The sequence below is a fragment of the Diabrotica undecimpunctata genome, chromosome 5 (genome assembly GCF_040954645.1).
Source record: "Diabrotica undecimpunctata isolate CICGRU chromosome 5, icDiaUnde3, whole genome shotgun sequence".
Classification (NCBI taxonomy): domain Eukaryota; kingdom Metazoa; phylum Arthropoda; class Insecta; order Coleoptera; family Chrysomelidae; genus Diabrotica; species Diabrotica undecimpunctata.
The window spans coordinates 58,169,384-58,187,898 of NC_092807.1; the positions used below are offsets into that span (position 1 = coordinate 58,169,384).

An 18,515-nucleotide genomic window follows, 5' to 3' on the forward strand; every position below is an offset into this window, starting at 1 on the left:
ATCTCGCCTCGAAATTGTCAGTGAATGGGGCCTAATGGGGATACCGCTTAAAAAACGCTCCTCCGGACTATACCTCATAAGTGGCCGGAAAAAAGGTGGATAATAAAATAATAATACCGTAGAAATGTTATCAAAATAATAAATTATACGAATAAAAACATAGGTAATACAAAACTAAGCCTAATGGTTCGTTTTTATCGTATTCTTACGGGTATTCAAGAACCCGGTTAACTTCAGGAGTGCTGTAAAACCCACAGAAATTAATGAAATTAAACACATTTGTAGTGAAAATTATTCGTTAAAAACCTTCTATAATATTGCTCTGATGTCTTTGTATTGTAAAATGAACAGAAAAAGCGTTATAAGGTCCAAAAGAAAATTTTTTCAAAAATTTTTAGTTATTTTTGTTTATACCATTTTTATTTACCTTTTTTATACCGTTTATACCATTTTACGAATAAAGTAATACCAATAAAGTAGAAAATAGCGCGAAAAAGATACAGCGCGAAAACCATTTGCTCACCTTTTTCCATGATGGCGGTGGGGGTCAAGGGTGGCGAGCCCACAAACTTAAACTTATATTTATAAGTTATTAAACAATACCAGATCATTTAATGTTTAACCATCAACAAAAATGTAATATATGATGGCAAGTATGATTTGATAGTCATACGATCCGCACATATATCGCCTACGTAGTACATATTTCTTTGTCGATAACAGTTTTTAGATAACATGAATCATTTTTAATGATTCATCTTTGAATCTGTGGATGAAACCTTATTTTGTTAATAATAATATGTTCTTGTAATGGCATAACTTTGATTGTTTGGTAAACCTACATTACACATCACAAGAAATTAAACAAATTTTTTTTTTAATTAAACTTGTTGAGCAGCGCTTATTGACACAATAGAGCAGTAAAATCTTATACATAAAGATGTTGTAATGGATATCTTCGCTTACTTGGTCCACTGTATTATCAGAATTAAATGGGATTTTATTGATATAAGAATCATAAAAAATGACAAAAATCGCGCAACGTTTATTTATGTAATACCTTTATAAACACTGCATAAACACAAAAATTGCATAAAAAAGCTACCCTTTTGACCTTTAAAACGCATTTTGATTTTTGTGGATATGACACGCCGGTCGCTTCAACCTCTGTTTCTAAGAGAACGGTTCATTCTACACAAAAAATGCTTATAATCATTTTTGTTTTAAATTATCTAAGCTACATTTTTTATTTTAAACATTTTTTTCTACGGTGTAGAGATTATTGGTAAATCGATTTTTCCGTTTTCCCCCTACGAGGTGGGTTTTACGGGGAAGCCGGGGGTAGGAGTGGTAAAATTTTTTTCCATATTTTTTAGGGTCCTAAAATGGACATTTTCAGCAAATTTCAGCTTGTTCGTAGGCTTTTTAGAGGTTCAGTGGCATTTTCGTCTCTGAAGACTAGAGTATAATTCCCAATAAAATAGTAAATAGAAGGTCGCTCGCATAATTAGTTAAACCTATAAGATATGGGTTCTTAATCTAAATATTTAATAGAGTGATTTTTGTAGTTTAATTTTACTTTTTAGTTTAAAACTTAAACAGAAATTTAAAAACGAATTTTTTCTGACATTTCTTATTGTAGGTATTGTAAAAATTCAAAGAACTTAATAAAATTGAGAACCTTTTACATAACGACTTGCTCGATGATTATTTCCATTTAAAATTTTTGACAAGGTTGGTACAAGGGATGAATAATTTACAAATTTTTGACTACTCGATTGTAATATATCTCACCTAAAATCAAAGTTGTTTAGGATTTTTTTATGTTTCTAGTATCAACTAACCTAATTATTGTGGCTTGTTTTAAATGTAATGTACTGTATATTATGTTTTAAACAACGTTGGTCACTTTACACTGTGAGTCACGAATAACGAAGAAGTTTGTTTATTTAAATGTTTGTCTACTTCATTTGTAGTTTGTGACTATGTTTAGTACGATATGAAATTAATTCGAATTCAGAAAATATTTAAGATTAAATTGTTATCATAAATGCTTGTGTGAGAAAACATTATACAGGGTTGGGCACTCAAAAGAGCCCACCCTGAAATTTGGCGATATTCATTGGATTTTGTGAAAATTCTAAAACAGATCAAATTTTATTCTAAATGGGCCATCTTTTTTATGTATATATATTTATATAAAATATATATATATTTATATATATATATATATGTATATATATTTATTAATTATCAACCCCCTCCCATCCAGTACCCCAACTTTTAAATTTTAAATAGAGATATACAGGTATTTTTGTTAGACAGGTATTTCGCTGGAGAATTCATCCATACTTTTTTTGATATTAACTATATTCTTGTGAAAAAGTATCAGTTTATTACAGTTACACCTCTTAAAAACTAAACGTAACGCCTATGTTTTGCTAGCGTCAATTTCCAGTCAGGTTAAAAACTACATTAAAACGAAATTTGCAACAATAGGAAACTTTATCAAATGTAACGTTTAAAAATGAACTAATATCATATAATACCAACCTAATATAATATCAAATTCATAATTACAAACAGTTTACTCATGCTATAACTATTTACTTAAATGTTCAAAATGGTATCCACCAACGTCCATATAAAAAGTCGCTGTTCGAAATAACGAAGAACTTTTTGGAAAATTTTAGGAGTTACTATATTCATGCATTATTCGGTATCTTGGTTCTTCCAATGAAGCTGGAATTGAATCATAAATCTTGCTTTTTAAATAACCCCATATTAGGAAGTCCAGGAGAGGTATATCGGTGATCTTGCTCTCCATTTAATAAGCCACCGATTTAACTCTCCTCTAATTCTTTATATGGGGTTGTTTAAAAGCAAGATTTATAATACTATTCCAGCTTCATTGGAACAACTTAGATAACGAATAGTGCATGAATGTAGTGCCCCTTAAATGCTCCAAAATGTTCTTCGTAATTTCGAATGGAGACTTTATAACTATATTTACGTTCCTGAATATTATTTTGACTATTTAAGTAAATAGTTATAGTTGACCAGTAAAGTGTTTGGAATTATGGGTTTAGTAATTTAAAATTTAGTTCATTTAATTAATTACGTTACTTTTAATAAACTTCTCTATTAATATTGTAAATTTTGTTTTATTGTAATTTTTGACATGACCGTAAATTGACACTACCAAAACATGGGCGTTACGTTTCGTTTTTCAGAGGTATGAAACTTTCAATAAACTGATAATTTTTCACAAAAATAGAGCTATTATCGAAAAAATATAGATGTCTGAATTCTCCAGCGAAATACCTGTCTACCAATGTGCCTCACATGGTATCATCGAGATAGAATCTATGGAGAAGCCATGAGCATATTAACGTATGTATTAAAAACGGCGTCAGTAGGTGTGGCTAACGATCATACCAATATGGCGGTGGGATCAGGACCTGACTTAATAATATTAAAACTACTATACAAATATGACTATTCAGAAGATTTAATCATAATCTAAAAAAAGTGCAATACATTTTTAATAAACTATGATTCATTTATCCCGCGGTAAACACTAAAAACACAACATATTATACATAAGGATAAATTAATACAGTCAAATAACAAATTGTATCTGAAAGAGATAATAATATAAATAATATTTTAAAGGGTAAAATTAATATACGGTATAAAATAAAAGAAATACGTTTGTTTTATAACTTATATGTATATTTGATAACTACAAATTAACTGACACTTAAAAATTTAGTTCAATTAACAAAGTTAGACAAGTTATTATTAAAAAAACAAAATTGAATATCTGCCAAATATCATAATGGAAATACTGTGTAGAAACAAAAATAATTATGTTGCAGTAGTTAACAAGAATTTTTAAGATATTTAGGATGAAGATATTTGAGTATTCTCAAGAATAGCACGATCTACCTTACTTATAAGATTTTTTATGAATACTATTTTAATTTATTTTCTGAAGTATGGGCCATTACTTTGTTTACATATTTGTATACTAACCTGTGGAACGTTATTCCTGAAGATTTTTTATTAACATTGCTTCTGCGACTGCAACTATGTTGAGAACAAGAAACCATTATTATGTGCTATCACAATATAATATTACAGTTATTATAAAAATAGTATAAAACTAAAAATATTCGAAAAAGAACAAACGTAAACAATCATACACGATCTGTTAAAAAGATCATAACAATATGGCCGAAGTGAGGTCGTTTTTAGTCACGTGATGCCCTCTCCATAGAGTCTAACTCGATGCATGGTATATTCTCAATTTAAAATTGGGTTGGGGTACTGGAAGTGAGGGGTTGACAATTGACAGATGTCTATATCGTTAAAAGATGACCCGTTTAAAATAAAAATCGACTTGTTTTAGTATTTTTACAAAATCTGATGAATGTTGTCAAATATCAGGGTGGACTCTTTTGAGTGGCTAACCCTGTCTGTATATAGAAAACAAATAAATATATACGCTGCTTACCTTCTTCTTCTAGAGGATACAACGTATCTATCTGTTCTTGGCCCTCAGCTTCTCCGTGTTTGATAATTTCTTCCATCTCTTTAACAATGTCGAGACCTTAAACGGAAAGAGATTGTAATATAAGTATAAAGATAAATTATTTTAATATTTTTATAACAAATATTTTTGTTTTTGTATCAATCCAAATGACACTCACATTAAGAGAAAATATTTACATTTACTCAACGATTGTTTTACTATCTAGATATTTTTTATTTAGCAATATCATCATCATTGGCTCGACAACCCTTTTTGGGTCTTGGTCTGTTCCAGGATTTTTCTTTGAAAGGTGGCTAATAATCTGAAACCAATAACCACAACGGTAAGAGCAATGGAAAGAGCGGTTAGACATACGACTATTAGATAAAAAAATAAACGACTGGTTAAGATACAAAACAAAAGTTGAGGATATCACAACAAAAATTACCAAAGTCAAATGGATCTTCGTAGGTAATACTACTAGACAAAGAGACACGTTAAAACATTGCAATACAGCAATGGAGACCTTACAAAGGTAGACTACCACAAGGAAGATCACAGATGATGTGGGTAGCCGACATAAAGAGAAAAGCTGAAACAAATTGTGAGTATGATGCTAAGGATAAGAAGAAGAAGAAGTTCTAATCTAGGCTATTGTTGGTAGACTCTTTTCTCTGATGTCTGCTTCGTCTGATGGTATATCAGGGTTTGCCCCAATCCTGTCTCCCTCAGGCTTTCCTTAAAATATTCTGTCCATCTTCTTAGTATTTCTTGCTGTTCTGTCAATATATTATCCTCCTCTTTTCTATAAGTCGTTGTTCTTGGTTTGAATTCTTTTTCGCTTTTGTTAAGTTTTTGGTAAAACTTTTTTATCTCTGTTGGAATACTTAGTTCTTATAGTTCTTTGTTTATATTTTCCCTATTACTTCTTCGGTGGATTTTTTTCTTCTTTCCGCAGTTATATACATATATCAACATAATATTGCCGTTGTCATGCATGCATGCATGACAATGGCAATATTATGTTAATAAACCTAACAAGATCACTTAACATGCTTATTGCCAACATATACTTCGCTCGAAAAGATATACACAAAGATATACACATGCATAAAAGAGAAAAAAGAACTCCATATAAAATACCTGAACACAAAAAACTATGAGGACTTGGAACTATACAGGAAAAAAAATAAAGAAGTGAAAAGAAAAGTGGCAATTAAAAAAAATGAAAGATGGGAAAAAACATGCACAGAGATAGAACAGCACATAGGAGGAACGAGAAATTCAGAGTCATGGCGCATCTTAAAGTCGCCCCAAAGAAATAAGACAGAGAAAATCAAGATCGGTCAAATCAAAGAAAACGAATGGCAAGAATACTATAAAAAATTGCTAACCGAAGACCGCCCCGAATTCAAAGAAACAGAAATAGACGGAATAGAAATCTACACACATGATGAATTCGAATTAAGCCTAGCTGAGGTAAAAAGAACGATCAAAACTCTAAAGAACAAAAAAGCAGAAGGTCCCGGCGGAATACCAAATGAATTGATAAAAAACGGATCGAAAAAGTTATTCCGTATGATACATAAAATGTTTGAGAGAGCACTGAATGGAGAAGACTTACCGGCAGAATGGACCCAAGCATATATGACATCAATATACAAGAAAGGAAATAGAAAAAACTGCGAAAACTATCGGGGAATCAGCATTATATCGTCTGTAGGCAGACTGTATGGAAAGACCATAAAGGAAAAATTAGAAATATATATACAAGATAAAATCGAAGAAGACCAGGCAGGTTTCACAGCGGGGAAAGCATGCTTAGATCACATTTACACGGTCGAACAACTAATAGAAAAAAGAATGGCCAAAAATAGATCCGTCCATCTGACTTTTGTTGATCTTAAGAAGGCATATGACTCAATACCTAGAACCAAGCTATGGGAAGCAATGGAAGACATCGAAGTTCCACAAAGATTAATAAACGCGGTAAAAGCACTCTGCAAGAATACCGAAGTAGCTATCAAAACGGGCAATAGAATATGCAGTCCATTTAAGACGACAAAGGGACTACTACAGGGTTGCTCCACATTCCCCACCCTGTTCAAAATATTCCTGGAAAAAACCCTGAAACCATGGAAAAAAAAGTGCAAAGGAATGGGTATACCAGCAAGGAACGAATATCTATATACGCTAAGTTTTGCCGACGTCCAAATAGTGATCGCACAAGATGAGGATGACCTCAGTTTTATGATGAGAAAACTGGAGCAGGAATATACAAAGAATGGGATGAAAATAAACCTAAAGAAAACTGAATAATTAACAACGGAGAATACAGAAATAAAACAGCTGGAAATAGACGAAGGTAAACAAATCAAAGGAACAGACAAGTATAAGTATTTAGGTTTCATAATATCAAACAAAGGAACAACGGAGGAAGATATAAAAAATAGACTAGGACAAACAAGAGACTGCATACTAAAATTGAACCCGGTACTATGGGATAAGAACATCAGCATGAAAACAAAGAAAAATATATATAATACCATGACAACTTACTGATCACTTATGAGTGTGAAAATTGGACGTTTGTCCAGTTAAGTTTTAAACATTCTCTTCAAAAGCTTGTTTCCACTGTTGCAGTCTTTTATCTTAATCCTTTTCAATATTTCCAATCAACATTACATCACCAGTATACATCAACCTCCCAGGAATATTATACTGTTACTTGATTCCACATTAATGGGAATAAATGAGGAATAAGGACTGATCCTTAATACAATCCTAGTTTCCCATGAATCTCTCGCACAGCTATCTTAACACTAGTTATTAACCATATTATATACTTATGTCTCACAATCATTACATACTCACGGGGACTACTTTCTTATTAAATGACCTCCACAGAACCTCTCGAGAAACTCTAAATTTTGCTTCCTAAAAATCAACGAATATCATTCGAGTGTTTGACCACCACCGGTTCTCTTGGTTCTCAAATGTGTTTCCTAAGATCTTCCCCCTGTATTTCATTTGCAGTATCTCTAATAATACTTACCATATTTCTCCAAATTGTATTAGGACTTTCTTTTATGCTGCAGCCAATTCTTTTTTATTATTTTGTCCTGAGTAGATCTTCTTTCTCGTCTTTTAATAACCAACTTTTGATTTTTTGTAGTAGTTTCGGATATTTTAGCTTAGTTTTGTTTCTTACGTAAATATCTAGCAAAAGCATCTTAATTTGTTAACTTACACTTACAGTCCCACTTATCTTGCAGTCCTCACAAATATCTTATTTTTTTGTTATTAAATAGTATATTTAGAAGAATTGTTTGTTTGTATTTTGTCTTTTAGATTTACAAAATACAAAAATTTCTCAAAATAGTTATTTTGAATATGTCGCTAATTCTAATATTATTTATAGCATCATTCCTAGTTAGAATCGTACTCCTTCATATATCGTTCCATATTATTTACGGTATTACGGAAATATGGGAATAATTACGGACTATGTATTTGGAAACACATAGTTTTTAAAAAACTCCCTAATCTCGACTGTATTTTTATTTCCTGGCTTTGTCGGTCTGATGTAAATAAAACTATGTAACTTTTGCTTAAACGTTTCGGCAAATTTGCCATTTTCAATAAGCACTGATGGTACAGAATCTAAGCTTCAGTTGATTTTACCTAAAAGTAAAGTGTCAGAAGTATTGTGTCAGTTGCATGACGGTGCATCAGGTGGACACTTTGGTATTACGAATACTCTGTAAAAGGTTCGAGAACGGTTTTATTGGGTGAATTGTAAAGATTGTGTAAGAAGATGGTGCCGGAAATGTGAACTGTGTGCAACCAGTAATGGTTCAGTTGGTAAAAAGAGGGCACCCATGAAACAGTACAATGTTATTAGTCCTATGGAAAGAGTAGCAATCGACATTGCATGTCCACTTTCAGAGAAGAATGATGGATATAAAGAATTCTTTAACCGATTTGGTGTTCCCTTGGAGATCCACTCCGACCAAGGGCGAAACTTCGAGTCAACCCTTTTCCAAAATGTTTGTAAATCGATTAGTGTCAATAAGACCAGAATGACACCTCTGCATCTCAATCAAATGGAATGGTCGAGAGGATGAACCGAACGATGGGTAAACACCTGTCCAAAGTTGTATCAGAACATCAAAGAGATGGAAACCAGCACATTCATTTATTCCTAATGGCCTACCGCTCGTCCGTGAATAAAACTACAGGCCAGACTCCAACCGGCCTGATGTTAGGTCGTGAAGTTCGTTTGCCCTGCGACCTAGAATTTGGCTGCAGACCTTCCGAAGAACATGTTGCAAGCGAAGATTATGTCGACCGCCTGAAGTTAACAATGAACAACATTCATGAACTTGCCTGACAACACATCCAGTTAGCCAGTGACAGAATTAAAGATCAATATGATTCTCGATGCCAGACTAAAAGCTATGAAGTAGGTGATCTTGTTTGGCTTTATAATCCACAACGTCGTCGAGACTCTAAACTGCAAAGACATTGGGAAGGTCCGTATGTAATTAAAAAGAGAATAAATGACGTAATATACCGAATTAAGAAGTTGCCGAAAGGTAAACCAAAAGTAGTTCACATAAATCGTCTTGCACCTTATGCCGGCTCAAATGAAACAGAAGAAGCATGAACCCGTCAACATGAGATCAAAGATGACCGGCGACCAAGCTTTAATGAATTTATGTCAAATTACGTAGAGAGAAAGAGTGCTAGATTCGGCGTGACCACAGAAGTTCAGCAGGATCTTTTTAGTGTTCCGCATAACGTATCTCTATCCCACTGTGTTAGCTAAGATCTTGAGATGACTAAAGGAATCTCATCCGTATTTTATAAGAAGTTCGGTCGTTTGGACGATTTAAAAAATTAGCAGCCTAAGGTTGGAAGAGTACTGAGATTAGAAGTTGGTCCTCGATCTTTGCTGTATATGGTGACCAGGAAGTCGTATATATATATATATACAGGGCAAGCTACGAGGATATATGGCGTGCTTTAACTAAGTTAAAGAAAATCATGTACAATTATGACATCAAGAATTCGGTTTTACCCAAGATAGGCCATGCACTAGAAAATCTGGATTGGAAGATTGTCAGAAGCATGCTTGAAGTGATCTTCCGAGAAACCGGAAGAAATCGTGTTCTTCAAAGACCGTAGACTGTTATTTCTTTCTGAGGGGTTTATGCAGAGCTGGAGAGTCCTGTAGATTCCGCCATACTGGGCCTTCATGTAAAGTTGCTGATCGGGACGTTCAGATCTAAGAGGGGAGCATTGTAACGAAATAGCCCACCTCCGATGCGTGGTATGTGTCACAATTCTTGGAAGTATGGATCTAGAATATTCAATCGTTGGCGTTCTCGATGCGCTTTAGACGGGAAAAATAGAGGTGGACTACTCCAGAATATTCTAGTACATAATAACTTGTATATATAAGTAGCGCTGATATTAGCTAAGTTAGTTGATAAGATATTATCGTGCTGTAAACTTATAAATAAATATATTTATATAAATTAGAACTGTTCGTTTTATTAAAAAACGCTACACTATATTATCTCCTGTTCACCTAAAAAACCGTTTCTAATTTGGAGTAAAAATGAATATGATTTTTATCGCTATTTTAATTACATCAAGTTCTCAATGCTTAGTTATATCTTTTGGACAATAATTCTGTAGCAGGTTCTTAATAAAAAAAAAAGAAAGCGAATAAAATTTAAACGTACGTAGTGTTATTAATACCCAAGTTTAAAATGTACTGCTTTATCCATTTCACATTTTATATATTTAAAATGACCCTGCTAAATCAAGGAGTGATAAATCTCCTTTGTCTTTTATCTGGCCAATTTCTATAGCACGTAAATTACCCGGGTAAAACTAGTTTTATCCAATTCCGGGGTTTACCCGTAACATGTATATCAAATATTTTCTACGTACCTGCATCTTCTCCATCAACGAGCGTCCCCAGTTTATCGATGTCATCTTCTAAAAATTAAAATAAGTAAAATAAGTAAAATAAAAATAAAATTGGATGGGTCAATACAGAACCGAATGTAAGTTATATTAGTTAAAAGATTGAATAATTTTAAAAGTTACAAAGTAAGACAAAAATAGTAAATTTGTAACTGAATTTAAAAACAACAATAAAATTAATATTACCCGATGAAGAAATATGTATTATGGTGCTAATCAAAGACAACAAAAGGACATAATTACAAGGGACAGGTAGATTTTCAGTTAGATTTAAAAACAGCAAACGAGAACATTACGGATATGTGGAATATATTGAAAAACGCGGTCTTGCACACATAAAAGTATAAAATTTATACAAAACAACGAAACGGAATTTGAAAAACAGAAATAAATATAGGTACAATATTTGAAACATCTATTTGATGATCAAAATACAGAGGAATACCGTCAAAATCAGAATGATCAAAATACCGACTACACTCATAGCCCAGGGAAATATAAGCTATATAACGACAGTTGTTTTAAGTAGTATGGACCTCTATAACAACAACTTATATGTTTCCTACAGTCTAATTTTTGGACTTAATTAATTATTAAAAAATGTTGACAAAGGTCAAAAAACGGTAAATTTTTGCTTTTTTCGTCTATCAGCAAAAATTGAAGCATTTGAAACAAATTTGAGAGTAAGAAACTTATAAGTCATATAAAAACCTATAAAAATCATCTCCCTATATCTATTTGCTGCTTAGAAAGTTGCAAAATAAGTCACAAATTTCAATTTTTTATAAATGTTAATACCTTTTTTAAAAATAAACTTATAACCTTTATATTACATATAATGTTGGGTCTTGTAGTGCTTAAAGTATGATCAAAACACTTTTTACTGTAATATTGCAGCGTTATATTCTTGAGTTAGCGGGTAGACACTTTTCTACGATCTCGGTAGAGAATAGGCTTACTTCAGGTAAGCGACCCTGCCCACGCGAGACATGCTTTGTTCTCAATTCCATACTGAAAGAAATCATGTCCCATTCCTTTGTCCTTCCAAAATCTAGTTACCTATTTTCTATCCTCCCCTGGTAAAGGACAGCAGCGATCATCAAAACCAGCTCAAGGCGCAGGGGAAATGATTCTGGACCGGCTTGAAACTGGAATATTACGAGCATGACTATAGCAGTTTAAATGGTTGTGGTACTGCGATGGGAAAGGCAACGGAAAAACCACCCCATTATATTTCCCACAAATCTAAATGACAGACGGAAACAAGAGAATGACGCTCAGTCTGGGGTAGTAAGATTGCCTGATTCAGGAAACAAAAAACAAAAGATGGATACATCTATTGGGCAGGAGGAACCTACCCAGAACATCAATATGGAACGGCTATATTAGTATCGGACAACATTGCGCAGTCAGTCATAGACTTCATCCCTCTAAATGATAGAGTAGCAATGTTAAAATTAAGAACAAACCATAGAAACCTAAATGTTATTCAGGTCTATACTCCAACAAGTGACAAATCAGAGAATTAAAATAAAAACTTTAATAACGATATCGTTAAAATAATGCTACTGACAAAAAAAGGCGAGATAACAATGATTATGGGTGACTTTATGTAAGAGAAATGAAATAAGTATCAAGGTTGAGAAAGAAATAGAAACGCTAGATAACTTGGTACAGACAGACGTTGAAGTAACATGGACTGCTCTTAACTTAAAAACGAAAATAACAAAGATATAAGAAGATGACATTGTGTTTACGAAAAACAAGAGAAAACAAGAATGGATAACGCAAGAGATCATTGACCTCATGGACCAAAGACGAAAACATAAAACAAACCCAATAGAATACAACCGAGTAAATAAAATCATTAGAAAAAAGTGCACATAAGCTAAAGAAAACTGGATGTCAATCAAATGCCTAGAAATTGAACAACTTCAGGAAAGATACGACACCTTTAATGCCCATAAAAAAGTGAAAGAAATGACAGGTAGACACAGAAAGAGACAAGAAACAGTATTAAGAAATAATAATAATGAGATAATTATAGGTACAGAAGACAAACTGGAGAGATGGAAAGAATACATTCAGGCACTTTTTGACGATGATAAACCTTGTTCTTCACCATCCATGGATGATCGAATAAATTAAAAAGGTCCAAAAATAACAAAAGAAGAAGTTATTTATGCAGTAAAAGCTCAGCAGAACGGAAAAGTCACCGGTCCAGACAATATCAATGTCAAAATACTTAAATTAATTGCAGACAACGGAAGTAAAAGCCTTGACTTAATAACAGCACTATTCAATAAGATATAGGTAATTCAATAAGATGACACAGGTAAAATACCACCAGATTGGTTAAAATCAACATTCGTAACATTACCAAAAAAATACAATGCCTCACACTGCGATGACTATCGAATATTAAGCATGATGTCTCATGTCCTTAAAACTTTTCTCAGAATCATTCATACACGAATTTACAAGAAGTGTGAGTTTCAGATGAGTGACACTCAATGCGGATTTCGAAATTGATTGGAAACGCGAGAAGCTCTTTTTGGTGTTAACTCAATGATGCAGACATGAATGTAGATGTATATGCATGTTTTATTGATTATCGAAAAGCATTTGATTGTGTTAACCATCAAAAGATGATCCAAATTCTGAGAACAACTGGAATTGACGAACAAGACTTGCGAATTATCCCAGAACTATATTGGCACCAAACGGCAACAATTAAAATAGAGCACACAACATCCGAATATATACGAATCCGACGAGGAGTGCAACAAGGTTGCGTCTTATCAGCACTACTATTTAATCTGTATTCAGAAAAGCATTAGACGAGGTTCAAGGTTGAATCAAGATTAACAGAACCACCATAGACCATATCAGAAACGCTGATGATACCGTCCTAATAGCAAGCAACGCACAAGAACTACAAAATATAATAAATGCGGTACTTCGTCATAGTGAAATGTTCGTTTCACATCGAAATGTTTCCAGAAATAAAATTCTAGTATTGTCAAAGATACCGACAAACGTACATTCGTACGCCAAATAATAGAACAGGTAACTTCCATAAAATATTTGGGAGCAAATATCAACAGCCAGTGTAACCCAAAAAAAGAAATCCTGTCAAAAATCGGACAAGCAAGGAAAACAATCATGGACATGAAAACATTTTTTCAAGATCAGACCTTAGTCTAGAGCTTAGAATTCGAATGATCAGATGTTTCGTTTTCTCTGTTTTCTGTATGGCTGTAAAAGTTGGACAATGAACTCAGAAACAGAAAAAAGAATAGATGCCCTTGAATTGTATATATACAAACGGATGCTGAGAATTCTATGGATACAAAAAGTTACCAATGGTGAGGTACTTCGGCGCATGAGTAAACAAAAAGAATTGCTCAGCATAATTAAAGAGAGAAGAATACAATACTTGGGTCATGTGTTAAGAGGTGAAAGATATGAATTACTCCAAATCATATTGGAAGGTAAAGTGCAGGGCAAAAGATCAGTTGGAAGACGCCAGAATTCTTGGCTGAAAGACTTGATGAGATGGTTTGACCGCTCATCCACAGAAACATTTCGTGCGGCAGTTTCCAAAGCTACAATTGCCATTTGGATCGCCAACCTTAAGAAGAAGAATATTCTTTTGAATAAAATAAGATTTAGATTGTGCGATTCAGATTCAAACGTTAAAGTTTAGATATTCGTCAAGTCTATATATTCCGAAAGCAACGATATATCAATTTGTTAATTTATATTTCAAACTAACTTTTGCAATATAAAATCAAAATGAAATTGACTTAAATCAAACGTAAAGCCAAACAACCTTTATAAAAACAAATGAAACATAGAGGGGTTAGACAGGTTGATACACTCTCTCCAAAAATATTTGTATTCTTTTTCCCCATTTTTCCTTGCATGCCCTATTTTCTGTTGTATATGTAGTGTTGCGTTCTGCACATACGATGACCTCTATATAACAAGTGAGGTCATCAGAAAGGGAAGAGAAGTAATTATGTTCAATCAAGAACTCGCTGGTTTCTCCCTTTCGCATTGGGTATCTATATTCCTATAGAAAAATAATAGACGACTAGACTAAGGGAATCAAAACTACCACAAAGTCTGTTAATATTATATAAATGTTTATATGTCGTTGCTAAACTGCAACTGTTTATATTTTTTTATACTTTATTGTGGTGTTGGGCTTTCATTGCTCTGGCCCAACTCAGGCTGTGATCAAAATTTTTACCAAAAAAGACAGATGTGACTTTTCACTGTTAAGGCAAACTTATAACGTGTGTCCAAGTGGAATAGGTTGCGGCTTGCGGCCTCACATAACGCTTTTAAATATACTTCTCCAAGGTCTTTTTACAGTAGAAATAACATGAAATAAACATAAAATGTTTGGTAATTATTATAGTAATATTAAGTTCTTGGTATTGACCTAATTTCAATTCGAATCGCAAGAATATATTTAAATGTAAAACTCTATTATGAATTATTAAATAACTTATGTTAACGTTTGTTTCCCTTATGTTACATTCCCCTTATTCTTATCTTACATAAGCTGCATATGACTGCTTCTGAATGTATTACCAAATCGAAAATTATTTTCTTCTTCTTCCTTCTTGTATGTAGGCTCTAAAGCCTGTTTCTTCTTCAATATTAGCCTCCTAAATTGTTTAAATTGTCGCACCATCTTTTTCTTGGTCTGCCAATACTTCTTCGTCCATTTTGTGACTTATCTCGTGCTATTCGTACTATTCTATCCTCTACCATTCTACTAATGTATTCGTTCCACTCCTGTTTCCATTTTTTCATCCATCCATTTATGTCTTCTATATTGCATGCTCTTCTTATGTTTTCGCTTCTCTCGATTATGGAAGTTGATTGGTATGTTTCTTTTATACAGTAGGTGTAAGACGTCTTCGACTTGGATGCCATCGAAAGCCTTTGCCAGATCTATAAAACATAGATATGCTGGTTTATTGTACTCGATGGCCTTTTCTCTAATTTGTCTTAGTACAAATACGGCGTCTACGCAGGATCTTCCGGATCTGAATCTTTGTTGTTCATTTGATAAAGTTGTTAGTTTATTGATTTTGGTGGTTATGACTTCTGTGGTAAGCTTAAGTGCGGTGTTCAGTAGATTTATACCTCTCTAATTGTTGGGGTTATCTTTATCTCCTTTCTTGAACACTGGTATCATTATGCTGTTTCTCCATGCGTCTGGTACCTTGCAGTGCAATATTAGTTTTTGTATAAGTTTTGTTATCTCTAGGGTTATACTTTCTCCTCCGTGTTTTAGAAGCTCGTTGGTTATTCTGTCTGGTCCTGGTGACTTTCTATTTTTGAGTAAATTTATGGGTATTTCTACTTCCTAAAAACTGATTTCTATTTCGTATCTTAATTCAGGTACGTTATTGTGTTGATTCTAATTTTCCTTTGCTTTAAACAGTTTCGTCAGGTATCTTTCCCATTCGTTTGCTGGTATGTATTGTATTCCTTCAATTCTGCCATTTCTTTCCGTTGGTTTTTTATGAATCTCTGTATTTGTTTTTGTGTACCGTAGAAGTCGCTTTCCATCCTTTTTGTAAACTGTTCCCAGTGTTCATTTTTTGTTCTTCTTACCAACTGCTTTGTTTCATTTTGTATTCTCCTATAGGTGTCTCGGGATTCTAGGGTATTTGATGTTTTGTACTTCGTGTAGGCCTCTCGTTTCTTTTTACATTTCTCTTTTATTTCTTTTTTGAACCATGGTGTATTGTTGTTGTCTCTTTTGTTCAGTATGACTTTGCGTTTTACTAGAGCTTCGGTTGCTGCTTCTTCAATGTTGTTTTTCATTTTCTCCCAGCTCGCGTTTATGTCTTCGAAGTCGTCTATTTGTTTCAGCTGTATCTTCTATGCTAGCCTCCTTTGGTACATTTTTCTTGTAGAGTTGTTCCACAGTGATTCTACATTGAATTTTTCCTCGGTGATTTCCTGTAGAAAATGTTTTGGTGTTATTTTCATTCATACCTGGAAATTGTTTTCCTAATAAGAAATCCAAACCCAAATAATCGTTTCCTAATAAGAAATTCAAACAGAAATAACTGCCTTCGCTGTTGAAAATTAAGCTGTGTCTTATTTCTTTGCAAAGTTTTCCTTTTTGTTTGGTCTCCTGAATGGCTGAAATACTTATTTCATATGTGTCCAAGGTATCTATTAAGTTTTTTAGCGGACCTGCTTTTAAAGTCCCTCTAACATTTCTTTGTAAAATCATAATCCTATTTTGCGCCGTATTCGTTTCCAAATTTTCCTGACCGTTGTGCTGTGCAATTCTTTCTTCTTCTTCTTAAAGTGCCTATCCGTTCCGGACGTTGGCGATCATCACGGCTATCTTCACTTTGCTTATTGCAGCGCGGAACAGTTCAGTGGTAGTCGTGTTATACCACTTTCGCAAATTTTGAAGCCAGGAAATGCGTCTTCTTCCCGGTCCTCTCTTACCATTTACTTTCCCTTGGAGAATCAACTGGAGAAGGCCGTAACGTTCTTGATTTCTCATTACATGACCTAGATATTCCAACTTTTTAGTTTTGACGGTCATGAGAATTTCACATTCTTTCCCCATTCTACGCAGGACCTCCACATTAGTAACTCTATTAGTAACTCTGTCAACCCAGGATATACGTAAGATGCGCCTATAACACCACATTTTGAAAGCTTCGAGCCGATTCATAGATGCAACAGTCAGTGTCCATGCTTCCATTCCGTAGAGCAGAACTGTGAATATGTAGCAGTTCAATAGACGGCATTTTGTTTTTAATGATATGTCTCGACTGTTGAAAATAGTTCTCATTCTAACGAATGCTGCTTTTGCTTTTATTATTCGCTGTTTAATTTCTGTTGAGTGGTCCCATTGGCTATTTAAATTGGTGCCTAGATATGTATATTGCTCGACTCTTTCGATATTCTGTTGGTTGATTGTAAGTTGAGCGTTTAGTATTGGTTTTTTACTAATTGTCATAAATTTGGTTTTCTTTATGTTAAGAGCTAGTCCGTATCTGTTGCTGACTTCTGTTATGCGATTTGTTAATATCTGTAAGTCATTCAAATTATCGGCAAAAACTATAGTGTCATCTGCATATCTAATGTTATTCAACCATTCACCGTTTATTAGTATTCCTTTCGCACAACCGTCTAAAGCTTCCTTAAATACCCATTCAGAATAAATGTTGAACAACAATGGAGGCAAAATACAGCCCTGTCGTACTCCACGTTCTATTGCAATTTTATCAGTTAACTGGTCTTCTATTTTGATTTTGGCCGTTTGATTGTAGTAAATGTTTCTGATAATTCTAAGATCTTTGTTGTCAATTCCAATTTCTTGCATTAGAGTCATTAATTTGTCATGTTTTACTCTGTCACATGCCTTCTGGTAATCTATAAAGCATACGTATATGTCACAATTCACATCCCTGCATCTCTGAAATAGCACCTGTACAGCAAAAAGGGCCTCCCGTGTTCCCAGAGCATCACGAAATCCGAATTGTGTTCTTGTTAGTTGTTCCTCGCATTTTGTATATATTCTTTTGTGAATGACCTTTAGAAATGTTTTAAGTAAATGGCTCATAAGGCTTATAATTCTATAGTCTTCGCACTTTCTCGCATTGGGTTTTTTTGGAAGATTTATAAAAGTTGACACTAACCACTCTTGGGGAACCACGCCCGTATCATATATACTGTTAAATATATTTGTCAACCATTTTATGCCATCATAGTCCATAAGTTTTAAGAATTCTGAGTGAAAATTATCAGGGCCTACTGCTTTACCATCTTTGGTGCTTTTGATGGCATATTTTACTTCTTCGGCTGTAAATGGTGGTCCAGATTCGCAATTGGTGTTTGTTGTAATACCAGTGTTACTTCGTATATCTTCAAAAGTTTTTTCCACGTATTTGATCCAAATATCTCTTTTATGCTCTATTTC

General features: G+C 33.6%; 2 protein-coding genes across 2 annotated transcripts in view; one reads left to right on the forward strand and one right to left on the reverse strand.

Annotated features, from left to right (window-relative positions):
• Positions 1-18,515, forward strand: part of LOC140442209 (uncharacterized) — a 142,029-nt gene that overhangs the window by 68,886 nt on the left and 54,628 nt on the right. The gene's annotated exons all lie outside the window — the stretch shown is intronic.
• The window catches only part of LOC140440637 (uncharacterized), a 119,086-nt gene that overhangs the window by 68,185 nt on the left and 32,386 nt on the right, over positions 1-18,515 (reverse strand). Inside the window, exons 7-8 of the mRNA XM_072531008.1 lie at positions 10,502-10,549; positions 4,520-4,615 (exon numbers count right to left, since the gene is read on the reverse strand). Coding sequence (XP_072387109.1) covers positions 4,520-4,615; positions 10,502-10,549 — 144 coding nt within the window. The remainder of the gene's footprint in view (positions 1-4,519; positions 4,616-10,501; positions 10,550-18,515) is intronic.